Genomic DNA, 25,155 nt, shown 5'->3' with positions numbered 1-25,155 from the left:
GAGAAGGTGTGTCCAAACTTTTGGTCTGTACTGTGTATATATATATATATATATATATATATATATTAGATGGCAATAAAAGAAATTCTGAATTGACAGAAGCAGAAGAGAAAGTGCTTGGCGTGTTACCAAATATATGCAAATTGCATATGACTATGGCAGGTGATGACAACGCTGGGACTGTGAAATAGTGTGAAATCCTAGGGACTCAGTCAGAAAGCTGTATAAATCGGGTCAAGATCGGACCGCAATGCACAGACTAGCCGGCGGCTCTGCTGACCCGAGAGTGACAATTTCATATATCTCTATGCAGCTATCACATTTGGGTCATGAGAGTAGCAGCTAATTTCAGCACTGCGGTTCGATCTTGGTCTGATTTGTATGGCCGTCTGACTGCGCCCTGACAGTGTGTACATTACACACAGAGATTAGACCCTCTGCCTAATATTTTACCCCTTTTAATCCCTTCAAGACATGCGCAAGTCAGAGTGGGTGTATGGAGCGGGCTCACAGGTTGAGCCTGCTCCATACCCAGCAGATCATGGCTGTGCATTACAGGTAGGACCTGCCTCTAACAATTGTTAACTTGCTAAATGCTGCTGTCAAACTCTGACAGTCGCATCCAACATGCGGCATGCCATTTAAATTCCTCATTTTTGCCCCCGTGAAAAGAACGCTGGTCGCCAATGGGTTGCTATGACAGATCTCAGAAAATATCGGCACAACCCCAAAAATTCTTTTTGCATACTTCTGATTTTTTTCACCACTAAAATAACACAAAAAACTGGACATATTTGGCATTACTGTAATCTTACTGATGAGCAGAATTTTAATGCAAGGTCACTTTTAACAAAAAATGCCCATTGTAAAATCAATTCCCCAAATAAATGTCACAATTGTGCTTTTGAACAATTTCACCCCACTTGTTTCTTCCCATTTTCCAGTACACCATGTAGTTAAATTCAAAAGTACAACTCATCCTGCAAAAAAACAAGCCCTCATGTGTCTACGTGGACATAAGAAAAAAAAAGTTTTGGCTCTGGGAAGAAGAGGACGAAAAAACGAAAATGCAAAAAAGGAAATTGGATGCATCATGAAGGGGTTAATATGATGACGCATTTCAGATACAACACAATCCCGTACCTCGTACTCAGCCTGGCAATGCTGCAGATCAGCAGGGTTGTCCCGAGCAGATAACGTGTCTTGGTGGCCAATAAGCCGGTTCTCTGTCTGGGTGAGCAGGTCACCGATTTCCTGCAGCTTATCTTTGTGCTCCTGTAGTTGCACTTCAGCGTCCTGCAGTAATGAAATAAGGTCAAGAATGAAGCTCCATTGGACAAGAGCAGCAGATAAAAGTCACAAATGACAGTGTGCTGTAAACATGGTCACAGTGGATCAAGGCTCAGCAAGGTGACTGCAGTGTAGAAGAAGAAAACATGGCGTTCATCTCAAAGAATTGCAAACACATAAGGTGAGAGAGATTTCAAAGCCTGACCATGCACAAGTTAAAGTAGACGGTTCAACTGCGCTGATGATCCCAGTGTCTCTCCATCCGGGAACCTGTGTTAATAATGATGCAGAAAAAGACATATCAAACAGATGTTAGTACTGAAATATGGATGTTAAAGCAAGATGTACATTTAAACAGGATGCAAAAGACTATGTTCTATAAGCTTGGCTGAATATATTAATGATCCCTCTCCAACAGTTACCTCCTTTTTCCTATTAGGGACTTGAAGGGGTTTTACCAAGAACAAAATTTTAATCAACATTTTAATCAATAGATCGTTCAATAATAATTTCCACAATTGGATGTATTTTAAAAAAATGTTCCTGTGCTGAGACAATCTTATCAATGTGCCCCTGCTGTGTACTGTGCAATGGCTGTCTTAGGCCTCTTTCACACTAGCGTCGTACGACGCATGTCGCAATGCGTCATTTTGGAGAAAAAATTGCTTGCAGGATGCGTTTTTTCTCCATAGACTAACATTAGCGATGCATTGCGACGCATTGCCACACGTCGCAACCGTCGCGCGACGGTTGCGTCGTGTTGCGTGGGACCGTCGGCACAAAAAAACGTTGCATGTAACGTTTTTTGGTGCGTCGTGTCCAGGATTTCCGACCGCGCATGCGCGGCAGGAACTCCGCCCCCTCCTCCCTGGAGCTCACAATGGGGCAGCGGATGCGTTGAAAAACTGCATCCGCTGCCCCCGTTGTGCGGTGCTTTCACAGTATGCGTCGGTACGTCGCCACGTCGCATTGCGACGTGCGTCGTACGACGCTAGTGTGAAAGTAGCCTTACTGTGCAGGACCATGGTCTGCACATACCACAGCTCCTGGGCAAAGGAGAAGGCAAAAGGGTATACAGACATTACAGAACAGGATCACAGCAGATTCTTTCTGTGAGGTGAAACATTTACTTCACAGAAAGAATCAGCAGTGATCCCGTGCAGTAATATCTGTACACTCTCTTTTGTGTCCTCCCCTGCCCAGGAGCTGTGGTATGATCACACCATGTTCCTGCACGGTCAGACACAGCCATTACACAGCACACAGCATGGGCACATTAATAAGATTGTCTCAGCACAGGAACATTTTTTTAAACACATCAAATTGTGCAAATTATTTTTATTCCAAGATCTATTCATTAAAATGAACTTTATTAGAGGGAAAACCCCTTTAATTGCCTATAACAGTTTAACATTGCCACAATTGAAATCAGCTCCTCATGTACTGACTTTATGGGGAGCTATAGGGTATGTGCAGATTCTGCTCTGAAAACCACCTGAAGAAATGCTAAAGAAACGCTCCAAAAAATGAACACAAGTATTTTTATGTAAAAACAACTTGCTGTTCTATTGTTCAGTTTTTGGATTGTCTTTTCCTTTTCAGGTTTCCAAAAAATGAGCTGACCATTATTCAGGTATCTTTTGCAGTGACGACACCTTGAAGTTTTGAAAACTAGAGGTTTCTTCATTGTTGTGGATTTTGAAAAAAAAAAAAAGATCTGGAAAATACTAGTTAAAAAAGTTCCAAAAATGATGTAAGAATGCTCAAAAAAGGTTGAAAAGCACAAAGAAAATAACAAAAACAACAAAAAATGTTAATAAAGACGCCTCAGGAATAAAAACACTGGCGTTTCCGCAAACATCTTACTCTTGAAAAACAAGATAGACAGAGCCACAAACCTGAAAAACATGTGGTCTGCACATGACCATAGAAAAATAAATGCTTACAAACTGCAGAGGGCTTGTGTGTATACGTAGATTTCAATAAAAGTTGAACTTACTTCTAAATAACAAGGTCCCTTAGGCTATATTCACATCATGTCTTAGCCACGCCATTGGCTCCATCATGGCTTACGCATGACGCCCTGAATAATGCTGTGGTGGGGCCACTGTCTTTAATGAAGGAGATGGAGTCATTGCGTGATATATCGGATATCACTTTCAGCAGTACTCGCCTATTTGAGAAAAGCAAGAAAATGCAGTTGACCATGGCTTCATTAAAGTCTCCGTCGGCTGATAGGCCCAAGTCCTGTTTCCCAGGACTTCAGACATAAGCCCTGATGGAGCCACTGACGTGATGTGAACATAGCCTAATAAATAAATACAACAACATAGACCAGCTAAAAGGAGAACATTTTTTGGCTGAAGGTACAAACCAACTACTGCAAGCAACACAAAACAAGCACTGTTTAGCTATAGAAAACATGAGTTATGCTTCTGCTACGAAAGAAGTACAAAAAGTAAATTCCAAACCGCTATGAGCAAGCGCCACATGCACCAGTAGTCAAACCTTCTGCTCATTCAGGTCTTGAGCGGCCAGCAGGCGACTTTCTAAAGCCTCCATATGTGAAGAGATCCATTTTTTAGCCTCCTGAAACCGCTTCTGTGTCGCATTCAGTGATCGTAAAAGCTCCTTGCTCTGATTTGGTGAAAGATCCTGGGCATGTTCTGATATAAAGAACTGGACATCAAAAGCCGTGGCCTCCAGCTCTACCTTCTGTCCCGAAACGTCATTGCTGAGAGCCTGTGTGGCAAAAAACATGGCTGTAGCATTAAAGAATATCCTTAGAAAACATATAAAACACTATGATATTACTATAAAATTGGGGATCAAAACTAAACACTAGGAAAAATTAAAAAAGTCATAAAATTTCATATGAAATCCTTTTAAAAAGCAGAGTAACATGAATCCCTTTGATATGTATCAATATTAACACCTTAGGGACCAGGCTTATTTTGGTCAACTGTGTGATGGTTTATTTTTATGTTTTTGGTAAGTGCAATAAACTGAAATAAAGAAAAAAGGCACCATTTTTAGACCATTCAAGCAAACTGACATGGTAACTTTATCCTGCAGGTTAATAAGATAAAGAGAATACCAAATATTTAGATTTTTTTCTTTGTTACTATTGCTCATAAGAATCATTTTAAATGAAAAAAAAAAAAAAAAAGAAAGAAAACAGACTTTTTTGGCCTTTAATTCTGGAACACAGATTGTTTCGATTTTTGCAAAAAAAAGAGCTTTGTGAGGACTTTTTTCACTTTTTCATTAATTTATTAGTTTTATTTTTAGAGATAATCCAAAATAGCATTTGTGGCATTGTTTAGTTGGACAAAATAGATAGATAGATAGATAGATAGATAGATAGATAGATAGATAGATAGATAGATAGATAGATAGATAGATAGATAGATAGATAGATTAAAAACAAAAAAGATTAAGAGCAGCACAAAAAAAATCATAATTAAGGTGCAAGGCCGCCAGGCACGTACCAAACCTTATTACAGAAGTCTAAAAAATGGAGGCAGCACACCATTCATAGTTGAAGTTAGAGGTGCTTAATTTTAATAGCCCATCACAGCGACGTTTCGGCTTATGTTGAGCCTTTCTCAAGCAACACAGTAGTGCACAAACAAGATATTTATGGTATACAGACAATTGAACGTGCTTAATATTAATTAGACAAAAAAATGTATGACAATTCATAAGAAATGACATACATAAAGTGCATAAGAGACCAAATTGGACACAAGTACATCAAAGTGCAGTGCAATGACATATATAAAGATTAACATACAGGAACTGATCAAACATTAATTAGCAATTTATACACAGCTGAATAACATAAATCAATTTCATGGCTCACCCCATTCTATATTCACATGTGCGGGCCCCGATACCGGATCGCATTGCCGTAAGATCGCAGATCACATTGCCAGAAGTACGTTTAAACCCGCGGGCGCGGGACTCAACTCCTGGAACCGGCGCCATTTTGGTCACTGGAAGAACATAAGAATGCCCAACGGAAGCCTCCACATCATCAAAGCTTAATCCTGTCACTCCCTGTCTCAATGTGGGTATGTGATCAATTATCTGAAATTTCATATTTTTTTCTGTGTGGCCATATTCTACAAAATGTTTAGGAACCGGCAAATTCATTTTTTTTCTTTCTTATTGTATATCTGTGGTGATTTATACGGGTTATAAAATCTCATGTGGTTTCACCCACATACCATAATTTACAAGGACACTCCAAGAGATAAATTACAAAATCACTAGGACAAGTTAAAAAAATAGTGGTATTAATTTTTTCTTCTTTCTAGATAAGCTGTGAAAATGAAAGAATTTTTTCAAGGATCATGGTTCATGACTTACCCTATACATGAAGTTCTTATATATTGGATCGCCTTGTTCATTAATTTATTTTTGCCCATCCTGGTCGAATGGCTGAATGGCTGCCATCCATTCTGATGATGTGGAGGCTTCCGTTGGGAGTTCTTATGTCCTTCCAGTGACTAAAGTTGCCCCGGTTCCAGGAACTGTCTACTGTGTTGCTTGAGAAAGAATCAACATGAGCCGAAACGTCGCTGTGATGGGCTATTAAAATTAAGCACCTCTTAACTTCAACTATGAATGGTGTGCTGCCTCCATTTTTTGGACTTAGGTAGGTAGATAGGTAGATAGATAGATAGATAGATAGATAGATAGATAGATAGATAGATGGATAGATAATCTACAGATTATTTATAAAGTGGCATGTAACAGTTTGGGCAGCCCTGGACAAAATTACTGTTATTGTGAACAGTTAAACAAGTTAAAGTTGAAATGATCTCTAAAAGGGCTAAAATTAAAGATGACACATTTCCTTTGCATTTTAGTAAAAAAAAATATTATAAATATATATATATAGTCATTTTTTACATTTTAAATATTATGAAAAGGAAAATGGGCTGATGCAAAAGTTTGAGCACCTTGCATGAATAGTACCTAGTAGCACCCCATTTTGCAAGGACCACAGCTTGTAAACATTTTATGTAGCCAACCAAGAGTTTTTCAATTCTTGTTTGAAGGATTTTCATCCATTCTTCCTTGGAAAATTCTGCTAGTTCTGTGAGGTTCCTGAGTCGTCTTGCATGCCCTATAATTTTGAGGTCTAGCCACAGATTTTTAATGTTGTTCAGATCAGGGGACTGTGAGGACCATTGTAAAACCTTCAGCTTGCGCCTTTAGAGGTAGTCTATTGTGGATTTTGACGTGTTTTTAGTATCATTATCCATTTGTAGAAGCCATCCTCTTTTCAACTTCTGTTTTTACAGATAGTGTTATGTTTGCAGCAATAATTTGTTGAAATTTCATTGAATCCATTCTTCCCACTACCCGTGAAATGTTCTCCATGGATTTGGCTGCAACACAACCCCAGAGTATGATTTATCTAACCACATGCTTAATGGTTGTCGGAATGTTCTTTTCCTGAAATCTTTGCCCTTTTTTCTCCATACATATCTTTGATCACTGTGTTCAAATAGTTCTATTTTAACTTCATCGGTCCACAGGACTTGTTTCCAAAATGCATCAGTCTTGTTTAGATGTTCTTTCGCATACGTCTGACTCTGAATTTTATGGTGAGGACACAGGAGAGCCTTTCTTCTAATGACTTTTCCATGAAGGCCATATTGCGCATCAGAACAATGTACCACAACTCCAGAGTCTGCTAAATCTTTCTGAAGGTCTTTTGCAGTCAAGTGTGGGTTACGATTTTGCCACTCTAGCAATCCTACGACCAGCTCTCACTGAAATTTTGATTAGTCAATTTGAAAACACTTTGCTATCTTCTTATAGCCTTCTACTGCTTTGTGGACCTCGAGCATTTTCATTTTCAAAATGCTAGGCTGCTGCTTAGAAGAACCCATGGCTGGTGTTCTTTGGCACAAGGTTAAAAGAGGCTGGCTTTTTATAAAGCTATGAAATTTGCATCACCTAGCCTTTCTTAATGATGATAGTGAACAAGCCATAACCCTAACAGGCTAAATAAAGATTGAAACCTTGGTCAAAGTTATTCCGAGCATACAAATCTCCAAGGGTGCCCACACTTTTGCATCAGCCCACTTTCCTTTTCGGAATATGTAAAAAGTGACAGTATATTATTTTTTTGCATTAAATACAAAGGAAAAGTGTCATCTTTAACTTTAGGCCTTTTAGAGATCATTTCATCTTCAATTTGCTTAAAGAGGATTCACCCAGGCATGAACCAGTCTTAAGCACCCCCCCCTTCCGGATTGACTGGGCTGTCGGCGGCATTTCACTGCATATCACAGCCCAGTATCCAGTGTTCACTTTCCCTCTCTGCTCTGCTTTCATTGGCTGTAAGCATGCACAGGATACTGGGCTGTGACATGCGGTGAAATGCCAACCACAGCCCAGTAAATCAGTGGGGGTGCATACGACTGGGTCACACCTGGGTGACTTTAGTAAATTTGGGTCACCTGGGGAAATTTGACTTGCAACCACTTAGGGTATGATTAGTTCTGCAGATTTTACTCCTAAAAATCAAAATTTTAATTATTTTTTAAGTATTTTATAACTTCACCTATGGCTTTCAACACTGCCTGAATCTTTCTGGGCACGTTCTTGATCAGATCAAAGTATATCTCTACCGAAATCTGATCCTACATCTGTTCTACACGTTCCCAAAGTCGGGGCATACTAGTTGACTCACTTGGGTATATGTATACTGATTTTTCTTCAACTCTACCCTGAAGTGTTCGATTGGGTTGAGGTCTGAGGAATGTGAGGGCCAATCCAGCACCTCTACTTTATTGTCATTAAACCATTTCTTTGACAATCTCGAAGTATGCTTAAAATATATTTCTAACGGTGCTATTTACATTAACCCCCTTCTGACCGTCGAGTTGGTATGGGCCCGTATGACCACCGACGGGATAGTACGTCTAACGCGATCAGCCGCGCTCACGGGGGAGCATGGCTGATCGCGGGCCGTGTCAGCTGACTATCACAGCTGACATCTGGCACTATGTGCCAGGAGTGGTCACGGACCGCTCCTGGCACATTAACCCCCGGAACACTGCGATCAAACGTGATTGCAGCGTTTCGCCGGCATAGGGAAGCATCGCGCAGGGAGGGGGCTCCCTGCGTGCTTCCCTGAGATCCTCAGAGCAACACGATGGATGCTTCCTCCATCCTCCTCCCTGCAGGCCCCGGATCCAAGAAGGCAGTGGGGCTCCTTCCGGGTCCTGCAGGGAGGTGGTTTGCAAGCGCCTGCTCAGAGGAGGCGCCAGTAAGCTTCCTGAAGTGCCTGTCAGATCGCTGATCTGACACAGTGCATTGCAAAGTGTCAGATCAGCGATCTTACACTTTACCATGATGTCACACACTGGGACAAAGTAAAAAAAAAAATATTTACATGTGTAAAAAAATAAAAAATCCTAAATAATAAATACATTCCTTTATGTAAATAAATTAAAAATAATAATAATAATAAAAGTACACATATTTACTATCGCCGCGTCCGTAACAACCCGACCTATAAAACTGTCCCACTAGTTAACCCCTTCAGTGAACACCGTAAAAAAAAAAAACTAGGCAAAAAACAATGCTTTATCATCATACCGCCGAACAACAAGTGGAATAACACGCGATCAAAAAGACGGATATAAATAAACATTGTACCGCCGAAAACGTCATCTTGTCCCGCAGAAAATGAGCCGCCATACAGCGTCATCAGTGAAAAAATAAAAAAGTTATAGCCCTCAGAATAAAGCGATGCAAAAATAATTATTTTTTCTATAAAATAGTTTTTATTATATAAATGCGCCATAAAAAAATGATATAAATGAGGTATCGCTGTAATCGTACTGACCTGAAGAATAAAGATGCTTTATCAATTTTACCAAACGTGGAACGGTCTAAACGCCCCCCCCCCAAAAAAAAAAAAAAAAAAATTCAGGAATTGCTGGTTTTGTTCATTCTGCCTAACAAAAATCGGAATAAAAAGCAATCAAAATCCATGGGGGTGCTGACCCCTTTCGAGAAAATTTGTCTCGCAGAAGAGCCCCCGACTCGTAAGGTGTCCCTCTTATATAATCTTTTCCAGGAGAGTCAAACTCCAACACATGACTTCCCAACATTTTTCTCAAAATGGGAGAGTGACCTGGGGATCTCATTATCCCAAGAGGAAAGGGATAAGATATTGCTGTTCACCTTTAGAGCGTCGCTGTCAGCCGTATCACAGGAGAGGAGTTACAAGGTTCTGTCGAGGTGGTATAGATGCCCCTGCCAGGTTCACACCATGTTCCCGGTGATACCGGATACTTGTTGGAGATGCTCATCAGAAAAAGGGACTTATGTCCATATCTGGTGGGAATGTCCACCCATAAAGAAATTCTGGATGCTGGTTTTCGATCTCTATAACAAATTGTCCTTTCGCAAAATACAACCCACACTGGAACTAGCCCTCTTGTCTCTATGCGACATGTCGATATCTGGTTTTAAGAGGAGTCTTCTCAGACATTTTCTCACGGCTGCCAGGAATTTAATTCCTAGATACTGGAAGCAAGATCGTTACCCCTCAGGCTCTGACTTTGTTGTGGAATTTAACAACATTTTCAGAATGGAACAATTGATAAGCGAATCCATGGGGGACTCGATTAAATTTTTTAACACTTGGGCTTCATGGATTGTATTCAGGGAGACCCCGGAATTGGATGCATGGTTGTCCAGGTTCTAATCCACATCTGGAGCCGTTTTTGGGGGCGCTTGTGTAACGGTAGCGACCCATATCCTCTGACTTGCTGTTGTGGCCTAGAACCAATGTTGATGACTCAATGTTCTTCTCGCCTCTACGTGGGGCTTGTGGTCGGTCCGGGAGGGGTGTCGCACTCCTCACACCTAGTGTACCCTCTTACCCTCACCAGCTTTCCTTTCCCCTCCTTCTCCACTCCCCCCCCCCTTTTTTTTTTCTTTTCTTTCTCTTTCTTTCTTCCCTCTTTTCGCTTCTTTAATTTTTTCTACTTTCGCTTACTTTTTATATCTAGTGACATTATACACTAATACAAAGGATTAATATAACTAGTAATGCTTTATTGCCTTTGATGCTGCTTATTAGTTTTAACTGAGAAGATTATTATTGCTAACTTGAAAGTGTTATCGTTGGCAGTGGCCAACTACATTTAATATCTGCTGAGACTCTCTCTTTCTATGCGATCTACGGGTTGTAACCCACTGAGTTTAACAATTGTTTCAGCATTGTACTATTGTTTGTATTGTTTATTTGCTTCAATAAACCTGATTTGAACAAAAAAAGCAATCAAAAAATGTCATGTGCCTGAAAATGATACCAATAAAAACGTCAACTCGTCCCGCAAAAAAACAAGACCTCACATGACTCTGTGGACCAAAATATGGAAAAATTATAGCTCTCAGAATGTGGTAACGCAAAAAATATTTTTTGCAATAAAAAGCGTCTTTTAGTGTGTGACAGCTGCCAAACATAAAAACCCGCTATAAATAGTAAACCAAACCCCCAATTATCACCGCCTTAGTTAGGGAAAAATAGTAAAATAAAAAAATGTATTTTTTTCAATTTTCCCATTAGAGTTAGGGTTGAGGCTAAAGTTAGGGTTAGGGCTAGAGTTGGGGTTAGGGTTTGGATTATGTTTACGGTTGGGTTAGGGGTGTGTTAGAGTTAGGGGTATGCTTAGGGTTGGGATTAGGGTTAGGGGTGTGTTGGGGTTGAGATTAGGGGTGTGTTCAGGTTAGGGTTGTGATTAGAGTTGGTATTAGGGTTAAGGGGGGGTTAGGGTTAGGAATAGATTTAGGGGTGTGTTGGGTTAGGGTTGGAGTTAGAATTGGGAGGTTTCCACTGTTTAGGCACATCAGGGGCTCTGCAAACGCAACATGACGTCCGATCTCAATCCATACAATTCTGCATTGAAAAAGTAAAACTGTGCTCCTTCCCTTCCGAGCTCTGCCGTGCGCCCAAACAGTGGTTTACCCCCACATGTGGGGTATCTGCATATTCAGGACAAATTGGACAACAACTTTTGGGGTCCAATTTCTCCTGTTACCCATGGGAAAATACAAAACTGGGGGCTAAAAAATCATTCTTGTGGAAAAAAAAGGATTTCTTATTTTCACAGCTTTGCGTTATAAACTTTAGTGAAACACTTGGGGGTTCAAAGGGCTCACCACACATCTAGATAAGTTCCTTGGTGGGTCTAGTTTCCAAAAGGGGTCATTTGTGGGGGGTTTCTACTGTTTAGGTACATCAGGGGCTCTGCAAACGCAACGTGATGCCCACAGACCATTCCATCAAAGTCTGCATTCCAAAACGCCACTTTTTCCCTTCCAAGCTCTGCCATGCACCCAAACAGTAGTTTTCTCCCACAAATTGGGTATCGGCGTACTCAGGACAAATTGTACAACAACTTTTGGGGTCCAATTTCTCCTGTTACCCTTGGTAAAATAAAACAAATTGGATGAGAAATAAATTTTTTATGAAAAAAATTTTCATTTTTTTTAAACATTCCAAAAATTCCTGTGAAACAGCTGAAGGGTTAATAAACTTCTTGAATGTGGTTTTGAAGTTTTCACCAATTTCACCAGTTTTCAAAATTGTGTCACACTTGGGCATTTTCTATCATAAGAGAAATCAAATAGTAACCCTCAGCACAGAAGGACGTGTGTATACAATAATTAGTAACCATCAACTACGGCCATGTATAACGTCCAAAATATCTAGAACTAAACGTATGTTCAACGCTATATATCAATATAATCATATAAAGAAACGCGTATAAGAACAAAGATAATATAATAAACTTTATTGAAGAAAAAAACATACACAGAATCGGGGGATACAATCCCAATAAAAGCACTTTAAAAACTGGTAGCCACAAGTGTATCGTATAGATGAGCCAAAAAATTAAAGTGGCACCAAGACTGAGTGAATGTTTATAATAACCAAATCAAAAAGGAGTATACATGCAACCTATCATGGTCATAATATATCAAACCTGGTACCAAGTGATACAAATCAGGCTAAGCTCCCATAGTAAGGGGTCACTGTCTCTATATTACCATCATAATTATATATACACATATGCTGCATAAAACGCCAAGCAATATAATGATAACTGTATGATAGCAAATAGCAGATAGCAGATAGGATATAGAAATGTGCGTAATGAATACTATACCTAGACACTCAGACAATGGTGCCACTGCCCCTACGCGCGTTTCGGCGGCGTGCCTTCGTCAGGGGGAGTAGGGGCATAGGGGCAGTGGCACCATTGTCTGAGTGTCTAGGTATAGTATTCATTACGCACATTTCTATATCCTATCTGCTATCTGCTATTTGCTATCATACAGTTATCATTATATTGCTTGGCGTTTTATGCAGCATATGTGTATATATAATTATGATGGTAATATAGAGACAGTGACCCCTTACTATGGGAGCTTAGCCTGATTTGTATCACTTGGTACCAGGTTTGATATATTATGACCATGATAGGTTGCATGTATACTCCTTTTTGATTTGGTTATTATAAACATTCACTCAGTCTTGGTGCCACTTTAATTTTTTGGCTCATCTATACGATACACTTGTGGCTACCAGTTTTTAAAGTGCTTTTATTGGGATTGTATCCCCCGATTCTGTGTATGTTTTTTTCTTCAATAAAGTTTATTATATTATCTTTGTTCTTATACGCGTTTCTTTATATGATTGCATTTTCTATCATATAGACCCCTCAAAGTGACTTCAAATGTGAGGTGGTTCCTAAAAAAAAATGGTGTTGTAAAAAAGAGAAAAAGCTGGTCAACTTTTAACCCTTATAACTCCCTAACAAAAAAAATTTTGGTTACAAAATTGTGCTGATGTAAAGTAGACATGTTGGAAATGTTACTTATTAAGTATTTTGTGTAACATATCTCTGTGATTTAAGGGCATGAAAATTCAAAGTTGTAAAATTGCGAAATTTTCGCCAAATTTCCGTTTTTTTCACAAATAAACTCAAGTAATGTCGAGGAAATTTTACCACTATCATTAAGTATAATATGTCACGAGAAAACAATGTCAGAATCACCAGGATCCGTTGAAGCGTTCCAGAGTTATAACCTCATAAAGGGACACTGGTCAGAATTGTAAAAATTTACCCGGTCATTAACATGCAAACCACCCTTGGGGTTAAAGGGGTTAAATTCTCACCAGATATCGGTAACAACCCATACAATCCACAAAGGCAAAAAATCAAACCATAGATGTCCATAAATAAAATTATGTGTAATAATGAGAAATGACAAAGGGAAAAAGTGTTGAACACATGAAAGCCATGAAAAGGCATGACACCAGCTGAAATCAATCAGTATTTAGAAAGTAATCTGCCACTTAGTGAAAAATAATCTCCGATGGTTCAACTGATGACCTATAAAAAGGTGTCAATACCTAGGTGACAATCAAGAAACATCTCATGAGGTGTAAAGCCAGCAAGCTGTCTCAAGACTTTCACAACCTTATTGCTGCAAAACATACTGATGGCATTGGTTACAACAGAATTTCTAAACATCTGAAGGCTCCAACGAGTCCTGTTGGGGCCATAATCTAGAAGCGGAATGAACATCATTTCACCATAAACTGGCCACGACCAGGTGCTCACCGCAAGATTTCAGACAGAGGAGTGAAAAGAATTGTCAGAAGAGTTGTCAAAGAGCAGAGGATGCCTCTGGAACGCTACAGAAAGACCTGGAATAAGCAGGTATAATTGTTTGAAAGAAAAGTATGAGCCCAAAATTGAACTCTTTGGATGCCATATTACACACCACGTTTGAAGGCCAAAAGGCACTGCATCTAAACCCAAAAACACCATAAAAATGGTGAAGTTTGGAGGCGAGAACATCATGGAGTGGGGACGTTTTTAGCATACGGCACTGGCAAACTTCTTATAGTTGAAGGAAAGATGAATGGACAAACGTACAGAGACATTTTTGGTAAAAATATTCTGCAATTTACCAGGATGATGAAGATGAAACGAGGGTAGACATTTCAGCAAGACAATGATCCCAAACACACGGCCAAGGAAATTCTTAATTGGTTTCAGTGAAAGAAAAAAGCTGCTAGAATTTCTCATTATTACACATAACTTAACTTTTGGACATCTTTGGTTTGATTCCTTTGTCTGTTTGGTTTGGATGGGTTGTTACCAAGATCTGGAGAGTATATACAGTGTATATATATATAACGTATTTTCTGGTGTATAAGACGACTGGGTGTATAAGACGACCCCCAACTTTTCCATATAAAATATGGAATTTGGGATATACCCGCCGTATAAGACGGGAGTCATCTTAAACGCCAAGTCATCTTATACGGCGTGTGGTTCCCAGGGTTTGGTATGCCCTTCACTTGCCCCTTTTCCTATGGGTGGGGATTATGTGGAGTATATGTTTGGATTCATAAGCTCTTTGTGTGCAACTAATTGTCATTTATCTGCCTTTATGTTAAGAGGGGTATTTATGGATAATTTACTTAATATGTAACAACTTGATGTTATCCTAAAAACCTTTATGGTTGCTTGATATATTACGCTTTAATAATGAAGAGGTCACTGCTAACAATCTTTATTCTATAAAAATGACAGGCCGGGTACACTAGAGACTCTATTTAATCTATGGATGTCGCTTAGGTTATTGCGCTTGCGCAAGGGAGCCTGTTATCGCCGTACCCTTCTCTTTTCAGCTATGCGCATTAGTTGGATACGTACTTGAGTTCTAAGTAGGTGCGCTTGCGCAATGGGGCGAGCGGTGTCTTGTATCCTTGGCAACATATGACCATGCGCATTAGCGTCTTCCGGGACGCGGAAAGGGCCGCTGTACTCATCTCAGCGTGACTCGTGCTGCAGCTGCATTGCATTGTGCGCTTGCGCAATGGGGCGAGCGGTGTTTTGTATCCTTGGCAACATTTGACCATGCGCATTAGCGACTTCCGGGACGCGGAAAGGGCCGCTGTATTCATCTCAGCGTGACTCGTGCTGCAGCTGTATTGCATTTAATGATCTGTAAGTACTATATATACCTAAGTCCATAGGTTACCACATAACTTTTACCCCTGATGAAGTCACTTCGGTGACGATACGCGTCGGGTAGGCCGCGTGGAAGCCGGTTCCTCCTTTTTCTACTGATCCTCCTTAGCAGTATACACTATGTTCCAAATTATTATGCAAATTACATTTTTATCAGATTTTCCTAAATGGTCGGTGCAAATGACAGTCAGTCTAATAAAAGTCATCATCACCCATTAGATTATACATCGAATTTTATTGAAGAAACCTCCCAATGATAACAGTATAATCTCCAAAATGAATAAAAACTCAAAATGCACTGTTCCAAATTATTATGCACAGTAGAATTTCTAAACATTTGATATGTTTTAAAGAACTGAAAATGCTCATTTGTGAAATTTGCAGCATTAGAAGGTCACATTCACTGAACAAAAAAGCTATTTAACGCCAAAACATCCCAACAGGCCAAGTTACATGTTAACATAGGACCCTTCTTTGATGTCACCTTCACAATTCTTGCATCCATTCAACTTGTGAGTTTTTGGAGAGTTTCTGAATGTATTTCTTTGCATGAAGTTGGAATAGCCTCCCAGAGCTGCTGTTTGGATGTGAACTGCCTCCCACCCTCATAGATCTTTTGCTTGATCCTCTAAAGGTTCTCTATAGGGTTGAGGTCAGGGGAAGATGGTGGCCACACCAAGAGTTTATCTCCTTTTATGCCCATAGCAGCCAATGACTCAGAGGTTTTCTTTGCAGCATGAGATGGGGCATGAAGATGATTTTGCTCCTGAAGGCACGTTTCTGCTTTTTAGACCATAGAAGAAAATTGTCAGTCAGAAACTCTATATACTTTGCAGAGGTCATTTTCACACCTTCAGGAACCTTAAAGGGCCCTACCAGCTGTTTCTCATGATTCTGGCCCAAAACATGACTCCTCCACCTCCTTGCTGACGTTGCAGCCTTGTTGGGACATGGTGGCCATCCACCAACCATCCACTACTCCATCCATCTGGACCATCCAGGGTTGCTCAACACTTATCAGTAAACAAGACTGTTTGGAAATTAGTCTTTATATATGTGTGGGCCCAATACAATCATTTCTGCTTGTGAACACTGTTTAAGGGTGGCCGAATAGTAGGTTTATGCACCACAGCAAGCCTTTGAAGGAGCCTACACCTTGAGGTTCGAGGGACTCCAGAGGCACCAGAAGCTTCAAATATCTGTTTGCTGCTTTGTAATGGCTTTTTAGCAGCTGCTCTCTTAATCCGATGAACTTGCCTGGCAGAAATCTTCCTCATTATGCCTTTATCAGCACAAACACATTTGTGCTCAGATACAGCCACAAATCTCTTAACAGTACGATGATCACGCTTATGTTTTTCGAAAATTTCTAATGTTTTCATCCCTTCACCAAGGCATTGCACTATTTGATGCTTTTCAGCAGCAGAGAGATCCTTTTTCTTTCCCATGTTACTTGAAAACTGTGACCTGCTTAATAATGTGGAACATCATTTTTAAGTAGTTTTCCTTTAAATAAGAATCACCTGGAAAACCAATTATCACATGTGTTTAAGATTGATTTCAGTGATCCATTGAGCCCTGAGACACAATACCATCCACGAGTTTATTTGAAAAACAAAACAATTAAATCTTTATGACACTTAAATCCAATTTGCATAATAATTTGGAACACAGTGTACAAGGGTATGAGCATGTCCATTAGGAATTTATTCTGTTTATAAGTTCTCTGGTATGGGTTTGGAGCCTTTTATTTTATCCAGGCAATAATCCTAATCCTGTTTAGGTTGTGTACCTAGCTGAAGTATTATATTGGTATTCTAGACGGTTGGGATTTGATTGTCTATCTTTATATTTATTGCACTATTGAACCATTATTTTCTTTACACTGGGTACCAATCTAGCTCTATAGGAGTATTTTGAGAGAGAACAAAATTTCATACTATTTGGTTGCTATGTGATTATGGAGGTAATTTGATAATGGACCGCTTTCCCGTGTGTATAATCTATTGTCTTCCCATTATCCTCATGGGTATATTGTTCTGTTAATGTGTTTTTAAGTGTTTTTAACTGAAGTTGTGTGGTCTTGGGACTTTGAATCAATAAAATTTGTTATACCTTGTTGATCCCTGCGTTTATGCATGTTTCTTTTCTTCGGTTTGTGATTGTATCTTTCTAACATGCTGCGGGTTGAGCACATATAAAAATTGGTTAGATGGTGCCCTCTATTTCTAAGTGTAAACTGGTTCCCAGGGTCTGGAGGAGAGGAAACTCTCCTTCAGGCCCTGGGATCCATATTCATGTAAAAAATAAAGAATAAAAATAAAAAATATGGATATACTTACCCCTCCGACGGACGGACCCTGGACCTCAGCGGTGCAAGCGTCTGCCTCTGTTCCTAAGAATGCAGTGAGTGAAGGACCTTCGATGACGTCGCGGTCACATGAGCGGTTACGTGAGCGGTCTCCTCTCCTTCAGACCCTGGGAACCATCCAGGATCACTCTGTGCACCCGTACCCAGCGTATAAGATGACCCCCGACTTTTGGGACAATGTTTAGGGGTTAAAAAGTTGTCTTATACGCCGGAAAATACGGTATATATATATATATATATATATATATATATATATATATATATATATATAAATAACACAGTTGAATCCAGTTTACATACACTGTATAAAAAGACACATATGCATGTTTTTCTCAATATCTGACATGAAATCAGAATAAACCTTTCCCGTTTTAGGTCAATTACGATTACCATAATTATTAATATTTGCCAAATGCCAGAATAATGAGAAAGAGAAAATGTTTTAAGGCATTTTTATTACTTACTGCAAAGTGAAAAGTTTACATACATTTCATTAGTATTTGGTAACATTGCCCTTAAACTGAATGACTTGTGCAAAACGTTTGGGATATCCTTCCACAAGCTTCTCATTATAGTTGGTCGGAATTTGGGCCCATTCCTCCTGACAAAACTGGTGTAACTGATTCATGTTTGTAGGTCGCTTTACTGGCACCTGCCTTTTCAGCTTTGCCCATAAATTTTCAATAGGATTGAGATTAGGGCTTTGTGAAGGCCACTCCAAAATATTGACTTTGTTATCCTTAAGTCACTTTGTTACCATTTTGACAGCATGCTTCGGGTCATGTCCAGTTGGAAGACCCATATCGCCCAAAACTTTAACTTCCTGGCTGATGTGTTGAGATGTTGCTGCAGTAGTGCCACATAATCTTCTCTTCTCATGATGCCATCTATTTTGTGAAGTGCACCAGTCCCTCCTGCAGCAAAACAACCCCACAACATTATGCTGCCACCCACGTGTTTTACAGTTGGGGTGGTGTTCTTAGGCTTCCGAGCTTCTCCCTTTTTCCGCCAAACATATCGATGGTCACTATGCCCAAAATGTTCAATTTTAGTTTAATAAGACCACAGGACGTGTCTGCAAAAAGTAAGGTCTTTGTTCCTTTTGCAGTAATGGCTTCTTCCTGGCAGAGTGGTCTTTCAGCTCATGTTGATACAGTACTCGTTTCACTGTTGATACTGACACAATATTACCAACTTTCTCCATCATCTTCACAAGGTCTTTTGCTTTTGTCCTTTGGTTGATATGCACATGCGGACCAAAGCACGTTCATCTCTAGGGCACAGGACCCGTCTCCTTCCTGATGGCTGGACATTCCCATCTTGTTTGTACTTGAGTATAATTGTTTGTACAGATGAACGAGGCACCATCAGGTATCTTGAAATTGTACCCACGTATGAGCCAGACTTGTGCAAGTCTACAATTCTCTTCCCGATATCTTGGCTGATTTCTTGAGACTTTCCCATGATGCTACAAAAAGAAGCAGTGTGTTTCAGGTGTTTCAAGTGTGCATTAAAATACATCCACAGGTGTGTCTCTAATAAACTCAGAAGTTATAACAAAAAAATCAGAAGCTTCCAAAAACATGACATCATCATATGGGCAGTCCAGAATTGATAAAGACATAGCAATCATAGTGTATGTAACTTTTAGACTTTGCAGTAAGTAATAAAAATGCCTTAAAACATTCCATATCTTTCACTGTTCTAGCATTTGGCAAATATTAATAATTATGGTAATCTAAATGACCTAAAACGGGAAAGGTTTATTCTGAATTCATGTCAAATACTGAGAAAAACATGCATATGTGTCTTTTTATACACTGTAGTGTAGGTAATCTTTTGGTTTCACTTGTGTGTGTATACATACTGTATGTATATATATATACACTCACCGGCCACTTTATTAGGTACACCATGCTAGTAACGGGTTGGACCCCCTTTTGCCTTCAGAACTGCCTCAATTCTTCGTGGCATAGATTCAACAAGGTGCTGGAAGCATTCCTCAGAGATTTTGGTCCATATTGACATGATGGCATCACACAGTTGCCGCAGATTTGTCGGCTGCACATCCCAAAGATGCTCCATACAAGGCAGGATGGATCCATGCTTTCATGTTGTTTACGCCAAATTCTGACCCTACCATCCGAATGTCGCAGCAGAAATCGAGACTCATCAGACCAAGCAACGTTTTTCCAATCTTCTACTGTCCAATTTCGATGAGCTTGTACAAATTGTAGCTTCAGTTTCCTGTTCTTAGCTGAAAGGAGTGGTACCCGGTGTGGTCTTCTGCTGCTGTAGCCCATCTGCCTCAAAGTTCGACGCACTGTGCGTTCAGAGATGCTCTTAGGCCTACCTTGGTTGTAACGGGTGGCGATTTGAGTCACTGTTGCCTTTCTATCAGCTCGAACCAGTCTGCCCATTCTCCTCTGACCTCTGGCATCAACAAGGCATTTCCGCCCACAGAACTGCCGCTCACTGGATTTTTTTTCTTTTTCGGACCATTCTCAGTAAACCCTAGAGATGGTTGTGCGTGAAAATCCCAGTAGATCAGCAGTTTCTGAAATACTCAGACCAGCCCTTCTGGCACCAACAACCATGCCACGTTCAAAGGCACTCAAATCACCTTTCTTCCCCATACTGATGCTCGGTTTGAACTGCAGGAGATTGTCTTGACCATGTCTACATGCCTAAATGCACTGAGTTGCCGCCATGTGATTGGCTGATTAGAAATTAAGTGTTAACAAGAAGTTGGACAGGTGTACCTAATAAAGTGGCCAGTGAGTGTATATATATATATATATATATATATATATATATATATATATATATATATATATACACACACATATATATATATATATATATATATATATATATATATATATATATATATATATATATATATTTGGGTTGTTGTAAGTTGAGAATCAATCCTAAGTCTCAAATACATGGTGCAGATCTATCGCTACACACAAGGACCCATGTGATAGAACACAGCTTAGTGGAATTTGCCTGTGCTATGCAGATAAAGGAAAAAATAATTCTATTACCTTCAAAGACTGTATGGTTTGCTTTATAATATCCACATCATTACTGCTCATTGAAATATTAATTTTTTCGTTACTGGAGGTTATCCAATCTGCCAAGACTTGTAGTCGATTGAGTAAGTCTCGGTGGGTTTCTGCTAACTTATCCTAAAATGAAAATGGAAAAAAAGACTTAACCCAAAAAACCTAAACATAAACTACTGTTTATAATGAGAGTTAAACTGATGCTTAAAGAACACGTATCACCAGTGTATTGCTGCCCATTTTAAAGAATAATTCTCAATTTGCCTCTTGAGCAGCACACAGCTTTGCAGTCTTTCAGTTCCTGGTTTCTAGCATGGCAGGCTCTCCAGCCTGATTGACAGTTCTGGTGAGTAGCAGAGCTGTATTGTTAATAAGACTATAAAGCTCAGCACAAGTTCTGTTATAATACATTGAGCTATCAGTGTTTTTTTTTTACAGAATCTACACTAATACCACTATATTTACACATAAAGATAAAAAAGCAAACAGCATTCCAAAAAGTAAAGGTGAAAAAGTGGACTTTATTAGCCCATCTTTCTCAAGCTGTTCACAACCGAAATGTTGCCACACCCACATGGGCTAATAAAGTCCACTTTTTCACCTTTACTGTTTGGCGTGCTACCTACTTTTTTAATTTTTATTTACGATACAAACTGGATACTTTTTTAGGAGGCTTTGCACCCACAGCTATTTTTATGGTGCTGTTCCAAATTTCCTTATATATATTTACACATAGAAATAAGAGGGAATTTCAACAAGTAAACAGACAGTGAAAGTCGTAATTAGGAGACTACTGTGAAAGCAGCCAATGGCGAGGTATGATGATTTTGCAAGATTTATAACAACAGCTTGATAGGAGCTTAAAGGTAGTGGTAGGGAGATGAGTGGCTAACTGCTTTATAAAGGTCAATGGGTTGTAGAAAGCTGACTGGTATATCAGGAATTAACCCCTCTCCGGGAATGTAACTACTGCACACACTTGGCATAGTACGCCTAAGGCTACTTTCACACTTACGTTTTCTGCTGTCCGTCATTGTCCAGCAAAATGACGTATCGACGGACATCACGAAAATGGTGAAAAACGTGTGTGACGCATCCAGTATAATGACGGATGCGTCATTTCCGAGAGAGAGACTCTTTTTCCCCAGACTTGAAAATCCTTCCGGGTATGCTCCGAGGGGAAAAACGTGATACGTCGCTGGGTTCATATGTGTGACGGTTAGCGACGGATCCTGCGTCCATAGGCTTCCATTGTAGCCGACGACGAGCAGCGCAGGATGCGTCGCTGACCGATTTTCCGACATGCACAAAAAACATTCATATGAACGTTTTCTCTGCATGACGGACCACTATTTTACGACAGATCCAGCGCACGACGGATGAAATGGATGGCCATCCGTCACAATCCGTCGCTAATACAAGTCTATCGGAAAATGCAGGAAAATGCAGGAGGCGCTGCGTTGGCTGGACTCCCACGAGCACCAATTGTGGTCCTGCTGACATTTTTGACTGTTTTGCATCTGTCCGGTGCTATGGGGCACCTGTGCCTTTTAATCATTTTTGCTACATTATAGTTTGATTATACATGTTTATGCTAAAAGTGATCGCTGCTGTGGGGGAAGGGCCATGTTCCCTGGCCGACTGATATATGTCTTAGGCCAGTCTCACACGTCCAGATAATTCCGGTACCGGAAAAATCGGTACCGGAGTTATCCGTGTCCGTGTGCTCACGTGGCACATCAGTGTGGCACACGTGCGGCAGCCGTGTGCCGCCCGTGTGCCGACTGGGTACCACACGGACTGTGCAGGAGACAGCGCTACAGTAAGCGCTGTCCCCCCTGTGTGGTGCTGAAGCCGCCATTCATCCCTTCTCTCCAGCAGTGTTCGCTGGAGAGAAGGAATGAAAAATCATTGGTTTTTTTTGTTTTTTTTGCGGTTGAAATAAAGTTCCCGGTAACCAACCCCCTCCCACCCCCTGTGCGCCACCCCAGTGGAAATAAAATACTCACCCAGCTCCCTCGATGCTTCCTCTAAGCATCGTAGCTGGGAGGGGGTGGGAGGGGGTTGGTTACCGGGAACTTTATTTCAACCTCAAAAAAAAACAAACAATGATTTTTCATTCCTTCTCTCCAGCGAACGCTGCTGGAGAGAAGAAATGAATGGCGGCTTCAGCACCACAAGCTGGGGTGACAGCGCTTACTGTAGCGCTGTCTCCTGCACGGCACACGGACTGCACACAGACAGCATCCGCGTGCGGTACGTGTTTTACACGGACCCATTGACTTTAATGGGTCAGTGTGATCCGTGCGCTCCCACGAACACTGACATGTCTCCGTGTTTTTCAAACGGACACACGGTCTGTGAAAACACGCTCACATGTGCAGAGACACATTGATTTTAATATGTCTACGTGAGTCAGTGTCTCCGGTACGTGAGAAAACTGTCACCACACGTACCGGAGGCACTGACGTGTGAAATCGGCCTTAGGAGCTTTAGTTCCTACTGGTATGTATGGTTATATGAGAGGAATTACCTCACGCCACTTTGTTGGTGTTGTTACACAGACATTTATGTGGCACCTGTTGCTTTTCCTAGCTTCATGTATTTTACATGCTCTGGTTGTATGTTGGGGGTTGGGGAGAGATGGTGCAGGGGTTGTGTTATTTGTTGTGTATGCAGTCTCTGGGCCTCAGGAGAAAAGTCTATCCAGTAAGAAACAATACGGGAAAATAGGGATTTTTGTGTAATCACCGAAAAAACCTTTTCTCTGAGCCATTCATTGGGGGACACAGACCGTGGGTGTATGCTGCTGCCACTAGGAGGTTGACACTAAGTGACACAAAGAAATGTAGCTCCTCCCCTGCAGTATACACCCTCATGCTGGCTCTCAGCTAACCAGTTCGGTGCAAAAGCAGTAGGAGATCAATAACAATATACAGTGCCTACAAGTAGTATTCAACCCCCTGCAGATTTAGCAGGTTTAATAAGATGCAAATAAGTTAGAGCCTTCAAACTTCAAACAAGAGCAGGATTTATTAACAGATGCATAAATCTTACAAACCAAAAAGTTTTGTTGCTCAGTTAAATTTTTATAAATTTTAAACATAAAAGTGTGGGTCAATTATTCTTCAACCCCTAGGTTTAATATTTTGTGGAATAACCTTTGTTTGCAATTACAGCTAATAATCGTCTTTTATAAGACCTGTTCAGGCCGGCACAGGTCTCTGGAGTTATCTTGGCCCACTCCTCCGTGCAGATTTTCTCCAAGTTATCTAGGTTCTTTGGGTGTCTCATGTGGACTTTGATCTTGAGCTCCTTCCACAAGTTTTCAATTGGGTTAAGGTCAGGAGACTGACTAGGCCACTGCAACACCTTGATTTTTTGCCTCTTGAACCAGGCCTTGGTTTTCTTGGCTGTGTGCTTTGGGTCGTTGTCTTGTTGGAAGATGAAATGACGACCCATCTTAAGATCCTTGATGGAGGAGCGGAGGTTCTTGGCCAAAATCTCCAGGTAGGCCGTGCTATCCATCTTCCCATGGATGCGGACCAGATGGCCAGGCCCCTTGGCTGAGGAACAGCCCCACAGCATGATGCTGCCACCACCATGCTTGACTGTAGGGATGGTATTCTTGGGGTCGTATGCAGTGCCATCCAGTCTCCAAACGTCACGTGTGTGGTTGGCACCAAAGATCTCGATCTTGGTCTCATCAGACCAGAGAACCTTGAACCAGTCAGTCTCAGAGTCCTCCAAGTGATCATGAGCAAACTGTAGATGAGCCTTGACATGACGCTTTGAAAGTAAAGGTACCTTACGGGCTCGTCTGGAACGGAGACCATTGCGGTGGAGTACGTTACTTATGGTATTGACTGAAACCAATGTCCCCACTGCCATGAGATCTTCCCGGAGCTCCTTCCTTGTTGTCCTTGGGTTAGCCTTGACTCTTCGGACAAGCCTGGCCTGGGCACGGGAGGAAACTTTCAAAGGCTGTCCAGGCTGTGGAAGGCTAACAGTAGTTCCATAAGCCTTCCACTTCCGGATGATGCTCCCAACAGTGGAGACAGGTAGGCCCAACTCCTTGGAAAGGGTTTTGTACCCCTTGCCAGCCTTGTGACCCTCCACGATCTTGTCTCTGATGGCCTTGGAATGCTCCTTTGTCTTTCCCATGTTGACCATTGTAAGAGTCATGTCGGCCTGGTAGTCGGGGGCAGGTATATCTCGCCCAGGTATTTGTCCTATGTGAATTAGGCCGCTCAGTATCTTCAGGATACCGAGGGGTTAATAACTGCAGGAATAAAGGCTGACCAGCTGGAGGTTTCAGGTGTCAGCC

At 40.8% G+C, this 25,155-nt stretch overlaps 1 protein-coding gene across 1 annotated transcript in view; it reads right to left on the bottom strand.

Moving 5' to 3' along the window:
• DST (dystonin) overlaps window positions 1-25,155 on the bottom strand; it is a 745,723-nt gene that overhangs the window by 193,591 nt on the left and 526,977 nt on the right. Inside the window, exons 42-44 of the mRNA XM_077290007.1 lie at window positions 20,808-20,951; window positions 3,799-4,032; window positions 1,144-1,296 (exon numbers count right to left, since the gene is read on the bottom strand). Coding sequence (XP_077146122.1) covers window positions 1,144-1,296; window positions 3,799-4,032; window positions 20,808-20,951 — 531 coding nt within the window. The remainder of the gene's footprint in view (window positions 1-1,143; window positions 1,297-3,798; window positions 4,033-20,807; window positions 20,952-25,155) is intronic.

This window comes from Ranitomeya variabilis, chromosome 2 (genome assembly GCF_051348905.1).
Source record: "Ranitomeya variabilis isolate aRanVar5 chromosome 2, aRanVar5.hap1, whole genome shotgun sequence".
Classification (NCBI taxonomy): domain Eukaryota; kingdom Metazoa; phylum Chordata; class Amphibia; order Anura; family Dendrobatidae; genus Ranitomeya; species Ranitomeya variabilis.
Note: the sequence above shows the minus strand (reverse complement) of the source record. Positions and strands in the feature narration are given on the sequence as shown.